The following is a 16,919-nucleotide window of genomic DNA, read 5'->3' on the forward strand; positions in this document are numbered from 1 at the left end:
ATTTCCTGAGATAAGTTGGCAATTTCAAAAGAAACTTTAGTACAGAAGCTAGGAGGAAAAAAAAAAAGAAATAAAGGATAAAAATCGTGAAAATTCGTCAAGCTTCTGTACAATATATAATTTTCTGAACGTAAGAGTCCAAGGAAAAGCAGCAAAGTACGTGAAGAAAAGAGACTCCGCTGGCTGCAGGGCAAGCATAATTTTGTGGGCACATTAGCAGTACCCCTTCCTTCTTAGCCAGGAGACCTCTGGAGATGTACCATCTGGGCTCCTGGCAGCATAGAGTAGTTGATGCATCTAAATATCTTGTCCCATCCCCCATTTAAGGACCTCTCTTAAGAGCACTTCATTTGTCTTTAAACAAAACGTTTCCCTGTTGCAAACATTTGTAGCCTACTCGGGCCCTCATGATCAGTTTCACATTGAGGTCTGAGAAACATGCCTAGTTAGAGTCATTTTATAGAACCGATGACTCCCACCTTCAGCTCTGGTGAATGATTCGGCCCCGTGGGTCCCCTTGTCTAGCTGACGATCAGGATTTCCTGAGGAACTTCCCCAAAGTTCAGATTCTTAGGTCCCACTCCAGACTTCTGAATCAAATCTCTGGAGGTAGGGCCTAGAGATCTTTATTCTTAACAAGTATACTAAGTGAAAATGATGTACTCCATCTCATTTAGGAATGATTAATCTGTTTCCTTCTTACTTGAGCAGTCAACTCTGCCTGCCTCTGGACTACTCAGTAAGGACCTTCCTTACTTCCACTCTGGCCCTTAACAACTGGACAATGAAACAGGATCTTAAGCATAACATCCATACAGATGTAGGGGGGACAGGCAGGAAGGGGGTTTTCACACAAGTTAGAGGTTTCTATGCCTCTACTACTTTTCCAGAGAAATCAGTTTGAATCTTCTAACCATATGGGATTCAAATGTCCCTAAACACTTCATTGTTGGCCCAGTATTCCTGCGGATTCCAGCAGGATGTGTTCTTAGGTTAATCAACAGTCAGTCTGTCAGCTAGAAAGCCCAATATTGAGAACGCAGAACAGGAATTTAAGCTAGGCTGCTATTGAATGCGAAGGTATGTTTCTGGTGCTTATCTTTTGATATTTCAAATAACAATCACTTACCCTTGACCTATTTTTTCAAATCTTGTGTATTTTTTCTTTGGGTCACCAACACTCACAATGCTTCCTGTGTTTGGGGTGGGGGGAGAGAGGAAGAGAGAGAGAAAGATTTAAATTGGTTTATCTCCCTTCATTTCATACTGAAAATTACAATGCCCGAGTCCATGACAAAACATTGGAGTGATATTCCCATGTAATTTCTGTAATTTACATGTGTAATAATACATTTTATTAAAGTAACACACAGTAATACATTAATTAAAGTAGTTGTAATAACCCATGCTGCTTTTATATTCAAAATTGATGATGTTTGGGAAACAAAAAGGACTGGACACAACTCAACATTTATAAAAAGTTCCCATAAAAGGAGACGGTAGACTAGGAGATAAAAACATCTAAGGACTTGTGTGCACTATTTAATAGAATCACAATCTTCTCTGAACTGGAGTAAAATTGAGAGTTACATCACATCCAGTTCTTCTGGACAAATCTCTATTGAGCAATTATTATGTTCCCGGTACTGTGATAAGGGTGATGGGCTCATAAAGAAAAAAGTCTAATCACAAAGTAATGAGACTCATGGTTTTGGAAAATCTACATTCCCAAACCCAGGTCCCTACTTGCACTCCAGACATTTTGCAACAACTGTATTCGAATATGATTTCACCAGTGCTCCCAAACATACGAAGCAAATACTGACAGCAACGAAAGGCGGTATCGACAGCAACCCGATGCTGGTCAGCGACTATAATTAATAGCTCACTTTCCATAATGGATTGAATAACCAGAGAGAAGATCAACGAGGAAATAGTGAACAACACTATAGATTGACTGGAGCTAATACGGATACAGAACACTTCACCCAACAATGGCAGATTACACATTCTTCTCAAGTGCACATGGAACATTCTCCAGGAGAGATTGTATGTTAGGCAACAAGTCTTACTACATTTTAAAAGATTGAAATCATACAAAATGCCTTTTTTAATCATAATGGATGCAAATAAAAGTTCAGTGAACAGAAAGATGACTAGAGAATCCCAAGATATTTAAATAAGACTTGTGTGAAGGGAGATACCTCAAGAGAAATGTAAAAATAGTTTGAACCAAATTAAAATTAAATACAACCTACCAAATTATGTGGGATGCAGCAAAAACAGTGTAAAACATTTTTTTAAAACAGGAAAAAATTAAGTGTGCCATTCAATGGTTTTCAGTAAATTTTTTGAGTTGTGCAAATTTATTAAATTTCACCAGGATCTAATTTTAGAACATTCTGGTCATCCCCAAAATGGAACCTTGTACCTGTTAGCACTCTTCATCCGCTGCCCTGGTTTCCCAACCCATCCCCAGGCAACCACCAATCTACCTTGTGTTTCTATGGATTGTTCCAAACACTGTAGAGGAAGGTTATAAACCACCCAGGAAAAAAAAAAAAAAAACATTAATTTATCATGTTTTGACTCTGGGAGAAAATATTGGTTTTGTTATTTCAAAATATCAAATTTACTACTCAGAGGATGAATATTTGCCACCACTCGGAATAAATCCGAAGGAAGTACCACTGATTCTTCAAATGGTGTTCAGATGGGTGCAGAAAAATTCTGGGCCATAGCAGCACCGTGGGAATATGGGTTCAGCTTCTCAAGCAGACTACCTTGAAGGGAATAATTTATTTGCATGCCTCTGGCTCTCCCTTTGTTTTTTTTTTTTTTCTTTTAAGCAAACATATCATTATTGTTACCTTTGAATTATATCTTACTAATATGGTCCCTGTTCCAAAGAAGTGTAGAGTCAATAAGATAAGATTTATACCATGAACTAATCAAGAGAAGATCTATAGACTCTACCTCCTAATTGTTACTCTTATTCATTCCTTCCTCTTCACGCCCATGGCCACTGCCATTGTTCAGGCCCTTAACATCTCTTGCCCAAACAATTGCACTAGTCATTACCTACTTCGAGAAGCTACCTTCTCTAATTATCTTCCGCAATGCTTTTGGAACAGGGTGACCACATAATTCACTAACTAAGTTTGTCCTGGATAAACTGAGATGTATGGTCACCCTACTTCAGAATGATTTCACGCTTACTTATAATTCCTCAAAAGTTTCTCCTTGCTACATAATCAAATTCAAATCTCAGTCTGGCACAGAGGGCTCTTTATCGTCTAACACCATCTAACTCTTATCTAACCAGACTGACCACATAGAATTCTACTCTCCATCCCTCCTACTTTACACCCTAGTAATGGTATCACTATCCAAGGCTTAGGTCTCTGCAGATGCTCCCCCTTTCCCTTTCCTAGCGAACCCATGAATTCCTATTTATTATTTAAACATCATTTCAAAGCCATCCTATTTTGTGAATTCTCCTCTGATCCTTCTAATGAGACTTCCATGTTCCTTCTTGAGGGCAGGAACCTTGTCTTTTCATCCCTGTAACTTCAGTGCCTAGATCAATGGCCACCACTGAACAGATAGTCGTTGACTAAATTAATGAGAACAAGAAAGTGTGCGTTCAAGTGCTAAACTGTGTGCTACAAACAACACCCCATGTAAATTCAGACCTACCAGTAGATGGTATACCTTGAAAAAAAAAAGTTTCAGCCATGGACTGCTCATCAAGCTGTTAGGTTTATTGGTGGTGGTGGTGGTGGTGGTGGGGGGTGGTGGTGGTGGTGGTGGTGGTGGTGGCGGAGGTTTGTTTTTTATAATAGAGCTCCATGTTTCAGTGAAGTTAAATAAGACATAGACAGTGTGTGAGCTGTTCTAATTCTTTTTCTCTTGCATTTCTCATCTCAGTCCGTGGTACTACCATCTGTCTACTCAGTAGCCTGAGTCAGAAACCTGGAAGTCATCTCTGACTCATCCCTCACCTCTACTCCCCCAATGCAGTTGTCCACTGAGTCTTGAGACTATGTCTGTTTACCTTCTAGATACCTTTTCAGTGGCACACCTGGATGGCTCAGTAGGTTAAGCGTCCAGCTCTTGGTTTTGGCTCAGATCATGATCTCACATTTCGTGAGATCGAGCCCAGTGCCGGTCTCCTTGCTAATGGTGTGGAGCCTGCTTGGGATCCTCTATATAACTCCTTCCCCATCCCTCCCCTGCTCTCAATCTCTCTCTCTCTCTCAAAAAAAGATACCTATGCAATGTGGACCCTCCTCATTGCTACTGTTCTGGTTGGGCAGGCTATTGCAACAGCCTCCTAAATGTACTCCCAACCGTCAGCCTCTTCACACTCCAGTCCAGGCTCCACACCTCTCTCTGGCAGGAGGCTCTAAATGCAAAACCGATCATGTGATTCCCTGGTTCACGGGTCCTAGACACTCCCCTGACACCTCCAGGGTAAAGCTCAAACTCCTTGGTATGGGGTACAAGGCTCTTCCTATCTGATTCTTGCTTCATTTTCCCATCTCCTCTTCCCCACTTCACCACTAGAACCTCATGTTTTGACCATGCCAAATTGCAACTCATGCTCCTGCTTTCCAGTTGAGCTTCCTCTCTTAAGACTGCAATCCTACCGCCCACCTACTAATTCTATATTCAAGTGACATTGAATAAGTTAGCATTCCCAGGCATGTGCCTTCATACCTTCTACACATGCTATCCTCCTGCCTGGAATGTTCTTAAATTTCAAGTTCCAATTTTCATGCTTCAATTCAGCTTTGATGGCACCTCTTCTAGGAAGACTTCCCTGACTTGTTTTGAATAACATTAATAATTCCGCTTCTCTCTAGTACTGTACCTTCTCTCTCTCTTTCGGTCTCTCTTTTTGCACTTAGTCCGTTTCTCTATACCTAATACACCATGTATCCATCTCTATGTATCTGATGTCCCCTTATAGACTGTATCTTAAGAACAAGAGTCATCGCTCATTCATTTCTCTATCCTCAGTACCTCCTTATATAATGTTGTGTGAGAAATACACTAGTTGCTCAATAGATGTCTGTTGAAGTAAACTCAAATAAAGTTGGGAATTTCCTTTTGAAATTGCCCTATATTTTAAGACAGGGGCTGGAGAAGGTATTTTACTTGATTTATTGCTATAGAATGCCACCAATTTAACAGTTTCTGCATTGCTACTTCACATTTCAAATTGTTTTACAGATCTCTACATCATTGAGAACTAATTATCCTTATTCAAGTCAGCAATTAATGGATAAGGGCCTGGACGTTTGCTTTTTTTTTTCTTTTGAATGAAATGATAATTTCAAAATCACTTGAAACCATCATTTTATTTAGGAGTTTATAGTCTTCTAAGAAAGTTATACTATTAAGTTGCTGAGCAAACTCTTTTCCATAGACTGAACAAAAAGCAAATAAGCTTCAGCCCAAGCCGCTTTCTGAATTATGACCAATTTCAATTGGCAGGGTTTGGTTAATGAGGTTTTATGGTAGTAAATTACTCAACCTTTATTTCCTTGGTATGCAGAGTAAAAAAAAAACAAAACTGGAAATAAATCCTTTCATGAGGATTTACCAAAAGACAACCATTTTGATGAGCTCCTGCTTCTGAACTGCTATTCAGATAAAATGGCTTCTCCACACCCATTACCATTCACAGGAGAGCGCGTGCTGCCATCTACTGATGTCAGGCAAGTACACAGGAGGTCTTGTTTACGATTCCGAGTCACAACACAAGCTTTTCAAGTGACCCCTTTCATCAGAGCCACTGTAATTTTCTTTTTTATACATTACACTAAGGAAAGGGGAAAAAGCCCACTGTGACACAATAGGGGGGGAAAAGTGACAAAAATCAGCTACTCACAATCAAAAAGGAGAAAAAAAAAAAAAAACACCCCGAGAGCAAGACCAGAACAATTTCCTGCCAGGGCAAATTCTTAAATAAGACACAAACTATTCATTGTAAAGTATAAGGATTTCAGAAATCACTAAATAGTAGTATTTGAAAATCGGGTCCGTGATGTGGTTTCAGTGGCAGGAAAGCCGATCAATGGATTTTCCTACATATTAAGCTAAGTTGAACTCCAACCATGAAAAGATTATTAGCCCCTTACAGACCGAAGGTTTTGATTCCTGAGAAAAAAGCAAAAGAATTCTCGAAATTACTATTAGTCCTTTCTGAGGGGATAGAAAAGTCTTGGGCGGGCGGTGCGGGAGAAGGGGAGGGACAAGAAGCGGAGGTGACTTATGGGGCCCAAGACAAATTTCCTGCGTTGCACATTTTCGCTGACAGCGCCTTTTGGAAATTCTAACATGTAGGGGTTTCTTTAGTTTCCAACAGATTCAGACAGACCACAACGAACAAGCCAGACCCAGGCTATCTGTCTGTGTAAAACTGAAAGATGATCTGTTTGTTTCAGCTATTAATGATCCCATGGTCTGGCCCCCACAATCAGCATCTGCGCCGAAGAGGAATAGCTGGGCGGCTCTGTGGTCTGTGCTGCCCACCTCACAGTCACTGGATCCCTGAGCCTGCTCTCCCTACTTCCCCGTGCTTATGGCGGGGTCCGCTCTGGGATGGGCTGTGGGCTATTCCTCCAGCGCTCTGTCTGCCTTCCTCCTCTCCTTGGCTTCTCAGCACAGGGTCCTTTACTCCTTCCCGAAGCTCCAACAGGGGCCTGATCCCAAGGTCCCCCAGTGACTGCCGCATAGGGACCATACGTCTTGGATTATTTCTGGTTTCAAACATTCCGTCCCGCTGGAAGACCTCACGCTCCAATTTTTCGTGTCACAAAATCCGGTTGCTCTCATTTTGCAAAAACAACATCAGAGTTATATACTACTCTTTCTTGTGCTTGGCGTCTTACATACTTTACCTTGTTTAGTCCTCACAAAATCCCTGTCACATTCGTACTATTATTACTGCCATTTTTCTTTTTAGAAATCGAAGATATTTTTTTTTTCATTTTAGAGAGTGAGAGAGAGCATGTGAGTGGTGGAGAGGGGTCGAGGGGGGAGAGAGAGAATCTTAAGCAGGGTCCACGCTCAGTGTGGAGACTGATGCGGGGCTTGATCGATCCCATGATCCTGGATCATGATCTGAGCCAAAATCAAGAGTTGGATGCCCAACCACCTGAGCCACCCAGGCACCCTGACCTCCATTTTTCAAACGAAGAAACTAAAATTCAGAGGAGTTGAGTGATTTGCCTGAAGCCACACAGCGAGTGTGGGCCTAGAACTTAGACTTCCTTATGATTCATTCAAAGCCTGTCTTATTGTCTTATCAAGGCTTTATACTCATGTAATAAAATAGTAATTGCCATTTATTGAGCTCCTACTGTGTACCAGGTACTGTTGCTGAGGTTTTTACATGCATTATTCTCATTTAATTATTATAACGCTATTTTTTATTACAACCCCTATTTTTGGCGGGGGGGGGGGGTGTGAGGTGAGGAATAAGAGGTCAAGGAAAGTTAAATAACTTGCCCAAAGTAACACAAGCAATGGGCTGTTAATTTCTGGCTCCAATATTTTCCTCTTAGTCATAGTTGAGCTACATAAAATTCATTCGATAGACACAGTCCTGAAATGTAGTTATGGTTTTTGACAGATAAGAAACTGAGGCTCAGAGGGGTTCAATAAATCGTCTAAAGTCATACAGCAAGCACATGGCAGAGAGGGGGTACACAGAGGGCAATGGTGCAACAGAAGCAAGAAAGACCCCACTTTGCAGACTTTGCAGAATAGCTCAGCCTGGACCCACTCCGTGAAAAGTACCCTTCCCCCCCGCCGCCATTTTTCTACAGGTTCTCCCTGCCAACATCTGGAAGCACAAGGTAGGGCTGGCAGTCATCGGTGGTCCAATGGCTCAAGAGAAAATGAGTCTCTCGAGGCCCGAGCATTCTCCAACAGAGGAGAAAACACTTAATTCTTAATCAAATGTAGTCTTCCCCTCTTCATCACGTTGCTCAGTGCAGGGCAGCATAAACGACCAATGGAAAAGACCAGGGGCACCTGGGTAGTTCGGTCAGTTAAGCGTCTGACTTCAACTCAGGTCATGATTTCGTGGTTGGTGGGTTTGAGCCCCGCATCGGGTTCTGTGCTGACGGCTTGGAGCCTGGAGCCTGCTTCAGATTCTGTGTCTCCCTCTCTCTCTGTCCCTCCCTGCTCGCACTCTGTCTCTCTGTCTCTCTCTCAAGAATAAATAAACATTACAAAATTTAAAAAAAAAAAAAAAAAGGAAGGCCCGAGCTCAAGGGCCATTGCGGTGTGCAAATACTGCAGGATTTTGGCCCAAGAGAAGAATGCTTGTTTCTCTGTCACTGAATGTAAAAAAACCCAAAATGCATTTTAATTATAATAAATCAATTAAGATTTGAAACAAATGCCGGTAACAGTCATTTTTACTAAAGCGATGCTGTTAGATTTTAAAAGTCTGATCAAATCTCATAGGTCATGTCTCTGTGTACAAAATGGGGGGGAGAGTTGAGGTTAACAGTCTGAATAACTGAACTGAAATTACCCAGGCAATTCTTTCTTTTTCCTTCCCTTTTACATATACAGACAGTAGGGATACACAGAAGCAAAGTGGATAACAGAACGAGTTGTAACCTTTGAAGGTAAACAGATTTGAGTTCAAACTCTGGCTCTGCCACTCATTAGTTTGGTGACTTGGTCGCTTTAGCCTCTTTTTGAGGCTGACTCTCACTGATCTGTAAAATAAGGATGTTGAAATCTACCACAAGGGCTTATTAAGAAAAGTAAACGTTCTGATGTATGTAAAGTGGCCAGCACAGAGACTGCTCCATAAATGGGAGGTATTACTGTTGTTAGTATGGCAAATAGTAGGTATTAGCACTACAGGCATATTTAATCACGTATAGTGAAGTCAGTTGGCTGAAGTTGAGTGATTCCAGTTCCAAATGCTCAGTGCCAGCTGCAACCCAAAACTTTGCCTTTCCAAACACCTCTAGCTCAGAATGTCTCAACCTCAACACTGCAGACCTTCTGGGCTGAATAATTCTTTGTTGCAGAGGGGCAAGGAGGGGGGCTTGTCCTTAGCATTGTAGAGATTTTGGAAGCCTCCTTCGCCTCTATCTACTAGATAGAGCACTTCTTGTGTTGTGACTATAAACAGGTCTCCACATGTTGCCAAGTATTTCCTGGAAAGGCAAAACGGCCCCACAACCCTCTCTGCAGAGTCTCCCTGTGGCCTATAGCTGGCACTGCTCTCTTTCTTTTCTGAGGCTTTTTAGATGGAAATTTGCATCAACAAGAAGGCTTCCTACGCTCTAATTGTATCACATTATCGAATCTTATCATCCAAATCAAATTGTAAGTTTCTCGATAGCAGGAAATTGCTTTTCTATGCTTTCCTCCAAAAATTCTTGCATGGAACAGACAAGTAGGAACTCAGTAAAGGTACACTTTTTGCTCATTTTTTCATTCATTCACTCAAAAAGTATTTGTTAAGTCCCTTTATGTTCTAAGCACTTTATTAGGAGCTGGACATACAGGAAAGGGAGACACAGTCTCTTCCCTTGAGGAGCTCACAGCCTAAGTGAAAGATTGGAGGAGTACGGTGTGACTTGTTGCCATAAAGGCAGCAAAGAAGAGGGACCTTAACTCAGACTGGGAGAAGCACAGAAGGCTTTCCTGAGGAGGCAACTTTTGAGTTGGGTTTTGAAGGATGAGTAGGAGTTAGTGACACTGGGGGCACCAATTGCCTACAAGTAGAAATTTGTTAGATGTTTTTGTAGTATGAGCTTAACGAATGTGCTTCACAGACCTGTGACTCTTCTCAGCAGACAATGTATTTTTCTTAGACCTCCTTGACCCAGAAAGCTCACCGAAAGAGGACTGTTTTGTCAAACTGGAGTCAGTGTATATGCACAAGTAGGTACACAAAAATGACACTGTGGGTGGGAGGGTTGCTAGCATTTGCTGGCCCTGCCCCCTTCTCCACATAGAAATGCGCCTAAATTAAGGGAAAATGCTGTATTATTGTGGCTGCTGGTTTGATTGACTGTGTTGGGCTTTGAGGTTGACTTACTTATCATGACAGATCAGTTGGGAGACCTTGGGCGATGATCAAAAGATGTCACCAGATTATTTTATTCCTTTTGGGAGTGTCATCTTAAAATAAAGCTTACTGTTTGATTCATTATGTCAAGTTATCACCTTAATTGATCTTTTCAAGTGAAAATATTTAGCTTCTGTCAGATTTGGAGTGTGGGGGAAGGAGTGATCTGGAATACACAGCAAGTGCCAAACTTTACATCTTTTGACTTCAGGGAGCCTGGAGTTTATGCAAACAGGCCCAAACTTTTAAAGGATCAGTTTTTCAGTTTAAACGTTTTTTGAGAAGCCATCCCATGAAGAAAGTAATGATGGCAAAAAGAAAAACTCACTTAGCTTCTCTAGGATCTCCTCATCTGTCATCTTGGATTTTTTCCTTTGCCGATCTGTGTTTCTATACAAAGTACTGGAATTGGCATTCTCCGCAGAAGGTGGTGCGACCTCTTTATTTGGTGCTGCTGGTGAAGCAATGGATTCAAGCACAGAACGAGTGTAGATCTTAAAGACAAGAAAAAAAGTTCTACGATGAAAACAGTAGGTCAAGGAAAGAATATGAAGTCAAGATGCTAACATTTCTGTGAGGTTTTCTTTTTTGGATTAAGATGAAATCTTAAAGCAGATTTTGGTTCATAGCAAAGTCGAGTGGAAGGTACAGATTTCCAATCTACCCCCCCCCCCAAAACGTCACAGCCTCCCTTATCACCAACACCACCCCCTCCATCAGAATGGGACATTTGTTACAACTGATGAACTTACACTGACATGTCATAATCACCCAAAGTCAATAGTTTATATCTGGTTCACTCTTAGTGTATACATTCTATAGGTCTGGACAAATGTATAATGACATGTATCCATCATTATGGTGATGGAGTTTTGTCACTAGCTAAAAATCCTCTGTGCTCTGCCTATTCACCCCTCCTCCCCACCCCAACCCCTACCTCCAGTAAGTTTTTAAAGACAAGTGATCGATTATTAAAAAAAGAACTTTAAGTTGCTTCAAATACACTGCCCTTGGGAGCTCACAGGACCCAGTCCTTTGAGGTCCTCACATATCCTGAGCTAATTCTGGTCTCAGTGTCTCTGCTTAGGCAATTCTTCCTACTTAATTCACATGGATTTCCTTCTCTAATTTAACATCTGCAGCAATTTTATAACTTAGCACTTCTTTGTACATTGTTCAGTATCATTCTCTAGTTGTCACGTACTATCCTGTATGCTCAAATAGCAACTTCAGCCAAGGTTGTATCTTGTACTCTAGTTCTGGGAACACAGTGGATCCTCAATAGGTATTAGTTGATTAACTAGATTCTGACTTCACGATTGCTCCAAAGGGCATCTTCTGAATCATTTAGAAAACAGTCATTTGTGGCTTACTGATTTCGTATGCTCTGGTCTTGGTGCAATAACCGGCGGGGGCTCATTGTCGTCTTCTTCTTCTTCCTCTTCTTCGTCTTCTTCTTCGGACACAGGAGGAGCCAAAGGAGGCTCTGACGCTGTTTTTGTACTCTTGTGACAAAAACAAAGTTTAAAGACCAGGTATTAACGCCTCGTTGTTTTTCTTCAGAAATGAGCAAAGGGAAATGAGCTATGAAGAAACCGCACCTTTTACAACTGAACAGAAGAACCATCTACAATTTGGTGATCAGTTCTGCCCACATTCGAAGGTGAATTCAAGCCACGGTTTGAAACATCATGACAAAAAAATTTTTTTTAACATCATGAAATTTTCAAGATCTTGTTATTTTCCACTGGGCTCAGAAACAGTGGGCTAGTCATTTAATATGTGAAAGTTCAATGCTCTTGAAATCAATGAATATATTTTTTAAATGCTATAAAGCTTTCAATTTGTACCGGGCAGCTTGTCAACCTGTTGATTGATATTTTGTCGACCAGAAACAGGCTATGTTGTGCCTGAGGATCAGAGCATGCATATGGATATGGTATTAATACAGCTCTGCAAATACTCACTAAGTACAAGCAAGCCCAAAAATGTTGCTCCCCTGTTCATCCTCCTGGAAAGAAGCACTCAGAGAGTAACAGACATGGAGAGCTAAGGGATATTCATCAACAGAAACAATTATTCAGTCTTAACCAACAGGTAAATGGTGATTTGCAATGTTAAAAATGGCAATAACACCACCAAAAATATCAACACCTGTAGTATCTAGGATCGGTTCTTGATCATTCATGTTAATGCCGGGTAAAACGTTCCAAAGCAGAATTTTGAAAGAACTGTAGCCATGGTTCTCAAAGTGTTGTCCCCAGGCCAGCCTCATCAGCGTCATCAAGGGACTTGTTAGAAATGCAAACCCTTGGGCTCTATCCACACCAATGAATCATAGATCTGGGAGTGGGGTCTAACAACGTGTTATAACAACCCTTTCAGGTGATTCTGGTTGAGGCTCAAGTTTAAAAATCACTGAACTATGATATAGGTCTGTGCTGTCCAAGATGGCAGCCACCAGCTCTCCATGGCTAATGAAGAGTCACAGTGTGGCTAGTCTGAATTGAGATGGGTTGTAAGTATGAAGTATACACCAGATGTTGAATATGTAACATGAAAAAATTGTAAAATATTTCCTTGATGAAAAATATTTCCCTTTATGTTGGTTATAGGTTGACATAGTAATATCTTGAATACATTGAGTTAAATAAAATAGTATTAAAATTAATTTCACCTATTTCTTTTTACTTTTTTTTCAAAGTGGCCACTAGAAAATTTAAAGTTACACATATGGCTTTCATAACATTCACTTCTGTTGGAAAGTACTATTACAGATGTCTTTTTATGTTTTGTTTTGTGTGTGTATTTGTTTTTTGTTTATGCCTTTGGGTATGCTGGCTCAAGCTAATCCTAAAAAGAATTTTCATTTCTTGAGGACAAAGCTCCTGAGGTAGATACAGGGAGCCTACTAATGGACTATTACCTCAAAGGACCTCAGCCTACGATGAAAATTCAACATGGATTTTCTACAATCATGTATAAACCGATGGTAAAGTTATAAGGTGTAATCATATATTGGATTGGAGACAGCAAGATTTATCTACTGTGAAAAGGAAGACAACTTAGAATTTATAAGCACTTGAAAGAATATTTGCTTGCCCTGATATGTGGTTTATAGACTGAAATTGATAATGCTTACTTGATATTGGTTTTCTTATTTTTTTTTAAAGTTTTATGTTTATTTTTGAGAGAAAGAGAGAGAGTAAAAGAGAGAAAGAGAGGTATTGGAGGAGGGGCACATTCAGAGGGAGACGGAGAACCCGAAGCAGGCTCCGTGCTGTCAGCGCAAAGCCTGATGTGGGGCTCGAACTCACGAACCTGTGCGATTATGACCTGAGCCCAAGTCAGACGCTCAACCAACTGAGCTACCCGGGTGCCCCTGGTTTTCTTATTTATACACCTGTATTTGTTCTTATTCCAGGCAAAATAGCGAGGCTATTACATTGTATTGTGGCTGCATTGAAAGCAACATGTGTTAATGACATTAAGTTTTCAGATAAAAAAAAATCAGTTTCTTCTTATGAAAGACTAACTCTTCAGGGCACTTCAGTGGTCACGGGAAGAAACTGCCTTTAGGTTACTGGTGTCTGCTTTGCTATCACTTTGTTTCAGAAAGTTCTGCTCTATCTTACGCCGGCTGGGATCAAGAATGCACCTAATTACTGTTCGTTGGTAGAAGGAGCAGAACCTGCCTATCAACTGACTACTTTTTATATGGCAAACAAAGTTATTTTATCTGCCGGGCAATATGAACCATGCCTAGGGATAGTAACCTTTATGAGGGCCTAGGAAAATATGAGAAGTCAGAAATAAATCATTGGCTCCAAAATGCTACAAAAACCTCTAAAATCTAAAGTCATTAATGTCTCATTACGTGTCTATGAAGTGTAACTACATGTCAACTTAGTTACTTAAATTTAGTATATATTTTACAGGAATTGCATTACATTAAAAAACAAATTGTAGGTTAGAGTGTCTTATTTAGCAACAGTTCTTCAGTATTTATGATGATTTCCAATAAATTACGCTTAACCATAACTCTAATGCTACCTGCAATCAACTAATGGTCAAAAGCACTATTTTAAAAAATCACTTGAAAAAGTGTATGGCAAAAAAATTAAATGGGATATGGGAGCCCTTTAATATATTTGATACGATGCATCATGCGGCCTCCATAAGAGAGTGTATATACAACCTGTGAGCACCTAAAAATAATCCCTGTGGCAAATATAATGGGCCTAGGTCTGGGCTTCTCAGACTGGTACAAAGACCAAGCAGTCCTACTAACCAAGATGTAGGCTTGCACATCTCAACCATCGCTATTTCAGTAAACAAGACGCACCTGCAAAATATCAGTTTCTCAACATTCATTACCATCCTCACCATTCCCGTTTAATATGGGGGACACTTTCCATCTCCAAGGATGGACTAAGGGACTATTTGGAAAACCTAAAGTCTTTCATCTTCTTGAAAGTTTGTAAGGGAGGAGGAAGACCCGTATTTCTGTTTATCTGGTACCAAACACTAGGCTGTCATATTGGCTGGTTGGTTGGTTGAGAAGAATGTGCGTCCTTCAGGGGACATTGTCTTTTGCATGATGGATGGGCCAGGGAACATTAGCTACCCAGAACACACCTAGAACACCAGGCATTGGTACGGAGAACTGAAATCAACATAATTTCCTGCCCCTGTGCTAAATAATACCAGGACCAGGCACTGGTCCCTTGTCCAGCCTGTGTAATTAACACTGGGGTGGGGCAGTGTTATTTTTCTTTTCCTGTGGTAAACCAGCATCGAGACAGCATATTTTCCTGTTCTTAACGTTAAACAATACTGACAGCAAGCAAAAACATCTTCAAGAAATGGTTGTTCTTGAAAGATAAGACTGAAGTATTTTACTTAGTCATAATAACACCTTGCTCACCAAGACTCTCTTCAAGACTCTCGCTTCACCAATCTAAAGCTATTTAACCATAAACACCGCACAATCCTAACCTTATAAGACCTGCTTTAAAATCACATAGCCATGCTCTAAAACCCTACAAATGTTCTCCCCTGACAGCCCCTGTCTAAGACACTGCTAAAGCTCTATAAAGGGAGGGCTCTTACTTGCGGCTAAAGTTTAATAAACAGCTTCGCTTGATTAACAGGTTTCTCAGGTGGTCTTTTTTGGGAGTCACAGGTATAATGTCACTATGCTCTTCCTTCTAGGCTGAAAATTACTATGACTGTCTAAACTTGAAAAAAATATATAGATACTCCGGTTTCTCTTCAGATGATGACCAGAGGTGAGGAGGGTAGAGGGACGGGTGAAATAGGCCATGGGGATTCAGGAGTGCGCTTGCTGTGATGAGCATCAGGTATTGTACGGGAGTGTTGAATCACCCTATTGCATGCCTGAAACTAACAGTAATTACACTGGTAACTAACTGGAATTTAAATAAAAACTTAAAAATAAGTTTTAAAGAAGCCAAAAAAATATAGATGAACAGCAAGTAAAGAATATTTTTGTCTTATTAAAATTTTGTGGGGCACCTGGGTGGCTTAGTTGGTTAAGCGTCTGACGCTTGAGCTCAGCTCAGGTCACGATCTCAGGTTCATGGGTTCGAGCCCCATGTCGGGCTCTGTGCTGACAGCACAGAGCCTGCTTGGGATTCTGTCTCTGTCTCTCTCCCCCTCCCCCCTTCAAATAGATAAGCTTAAAAAATTTTTTGTGATACACTTCTTTTGCCACACAGTGCAGCAGGGGAGGTAATTCTTTACCTGAGCTGGGTCCTGGAGTCTTTTAGAATTCTGAAGTGTTTGGCCAATCTCTCCAAATGATTACAGGTAGATATGTGCTTTTCCATATAATATCAAGGGTTCATAGATCTTCTGAAGCCCATCCATATGGCCTATAAGTTATAAACCCTGCTCTGAAGAATACACTAGCTAGAGAAGCTACCTTAGGAAACTCTTCTTTCTTTGAGCTTAATTGTTAAAGGTCAAAGGAATTAGAAGTAAGGACCTTAGAGCCTTTAGATAATGCAAAATGTGATCTTTGGTCACTTTTCCTGCTTGTTTAAGAGGGAGATTTGAGGGTTCCACTCACGATCGACTTGCGAACTCCCCGGGCAATTCTGATACACACTGAAGTGAAAGAACCACTAATCTAGGTGAACAAAATAAACCAGGACTTCAAATCAAAAGCTCAATCTGTGCCAACTACACACCCAGCTTCTCTGGACACAAATCGTGACCTATTCATATTACTGTTGTTACCTTCCGCTCAGAACACCGGTACGGGATTCTAAATGCATTACTTCACTCTCAATAGTACAATAAACATATAACATTTTAAAGTAGCCTTAAATTGAAGAGTAGGTCCCTGAATAATATTTAGTGTTTAATATACTAATATCAAAGAAGCTACCACAAGTGAGCAGTAAAGCAGATGTCACAGGACCATGGGAGGTATTGCTGAATTCAATATTAATTATATAGTCATTAGTTAAAAATATTTAGTGACTACAGCACTGCTTCGATTTTAATTCCCACCCAGGCTAGTAAAGGAGGCCAAAACTGGTGATCAATTTAGGCTGCGTTTATAAGGGGATAGTCCAACCCCACTAAGTCAGATCCTATAGGATAGCTAGGTCTACTTGGGAGGGTTCCTAATGCAAAGAAAAACAAAAAAAAAAAAAAACATAAGCAGTGTCAAGTGCAATCTCCTCCTAGAACCATAAGGAGAGCACAGGGTCCTCTCTACTTCCCATTCCTAAGTAGCTGAGTCCCACTGAAGGGATCCAATCTGAACTCA

At 40.7% G+C, this 16,919-nt stretch overlaps 1 protein-coding gene across 20 annotated transcripts in view; it reads right to left on the reverse strand.

The window, feature by feature from the left end:
- PAK3 (p21 (RAC1) activated kinase 3) overlaps window positions 1-16,919 on the reverse strand; it is a 251,199-nt gene that overhangs the window by 43,853 nt on the left and 190,427 nt on the right. For all 20 annotated transcript variants that reach the window (XM_019426867.2, XM_053891251.1, XM_053891249.1 and 17 more), the window contains 3 exons: window positions 11,491-11,622; window positions 10,446-10,611; window positions 1,130-1,193 (listed from right to left, as the gene is read on the reverse strand). In XM_019426867.2, the coding sequence (XP_019282412.1) occupies window positions 1,130-1,193; window positions 10,446-10,611; window positions 11,491-11,622 (362 nt within the window). The remainder of the gene's footprint in view (window positions 1-1,129; window positions 1,194-10,445; window positions 10,612-11,490; window positions 11,623-16,919) is intronic.

This window comes from Panthera pardus, unplaced genomic scaffold (genome assembly GCF_024362965.1).
Source record: "Panthera pardus isolate Hobbes unplaced genomic scaffold, ASM2436296v1 HiC_scaffold_27, whole genome shotgun sequence".
NCBI classification, from domain to species: domain Eukaryota; kingdom Metazoa; phylum Chordata; class Mammalia; order Carnivora; family Felidae; genus Panthera; species Panthera pardus.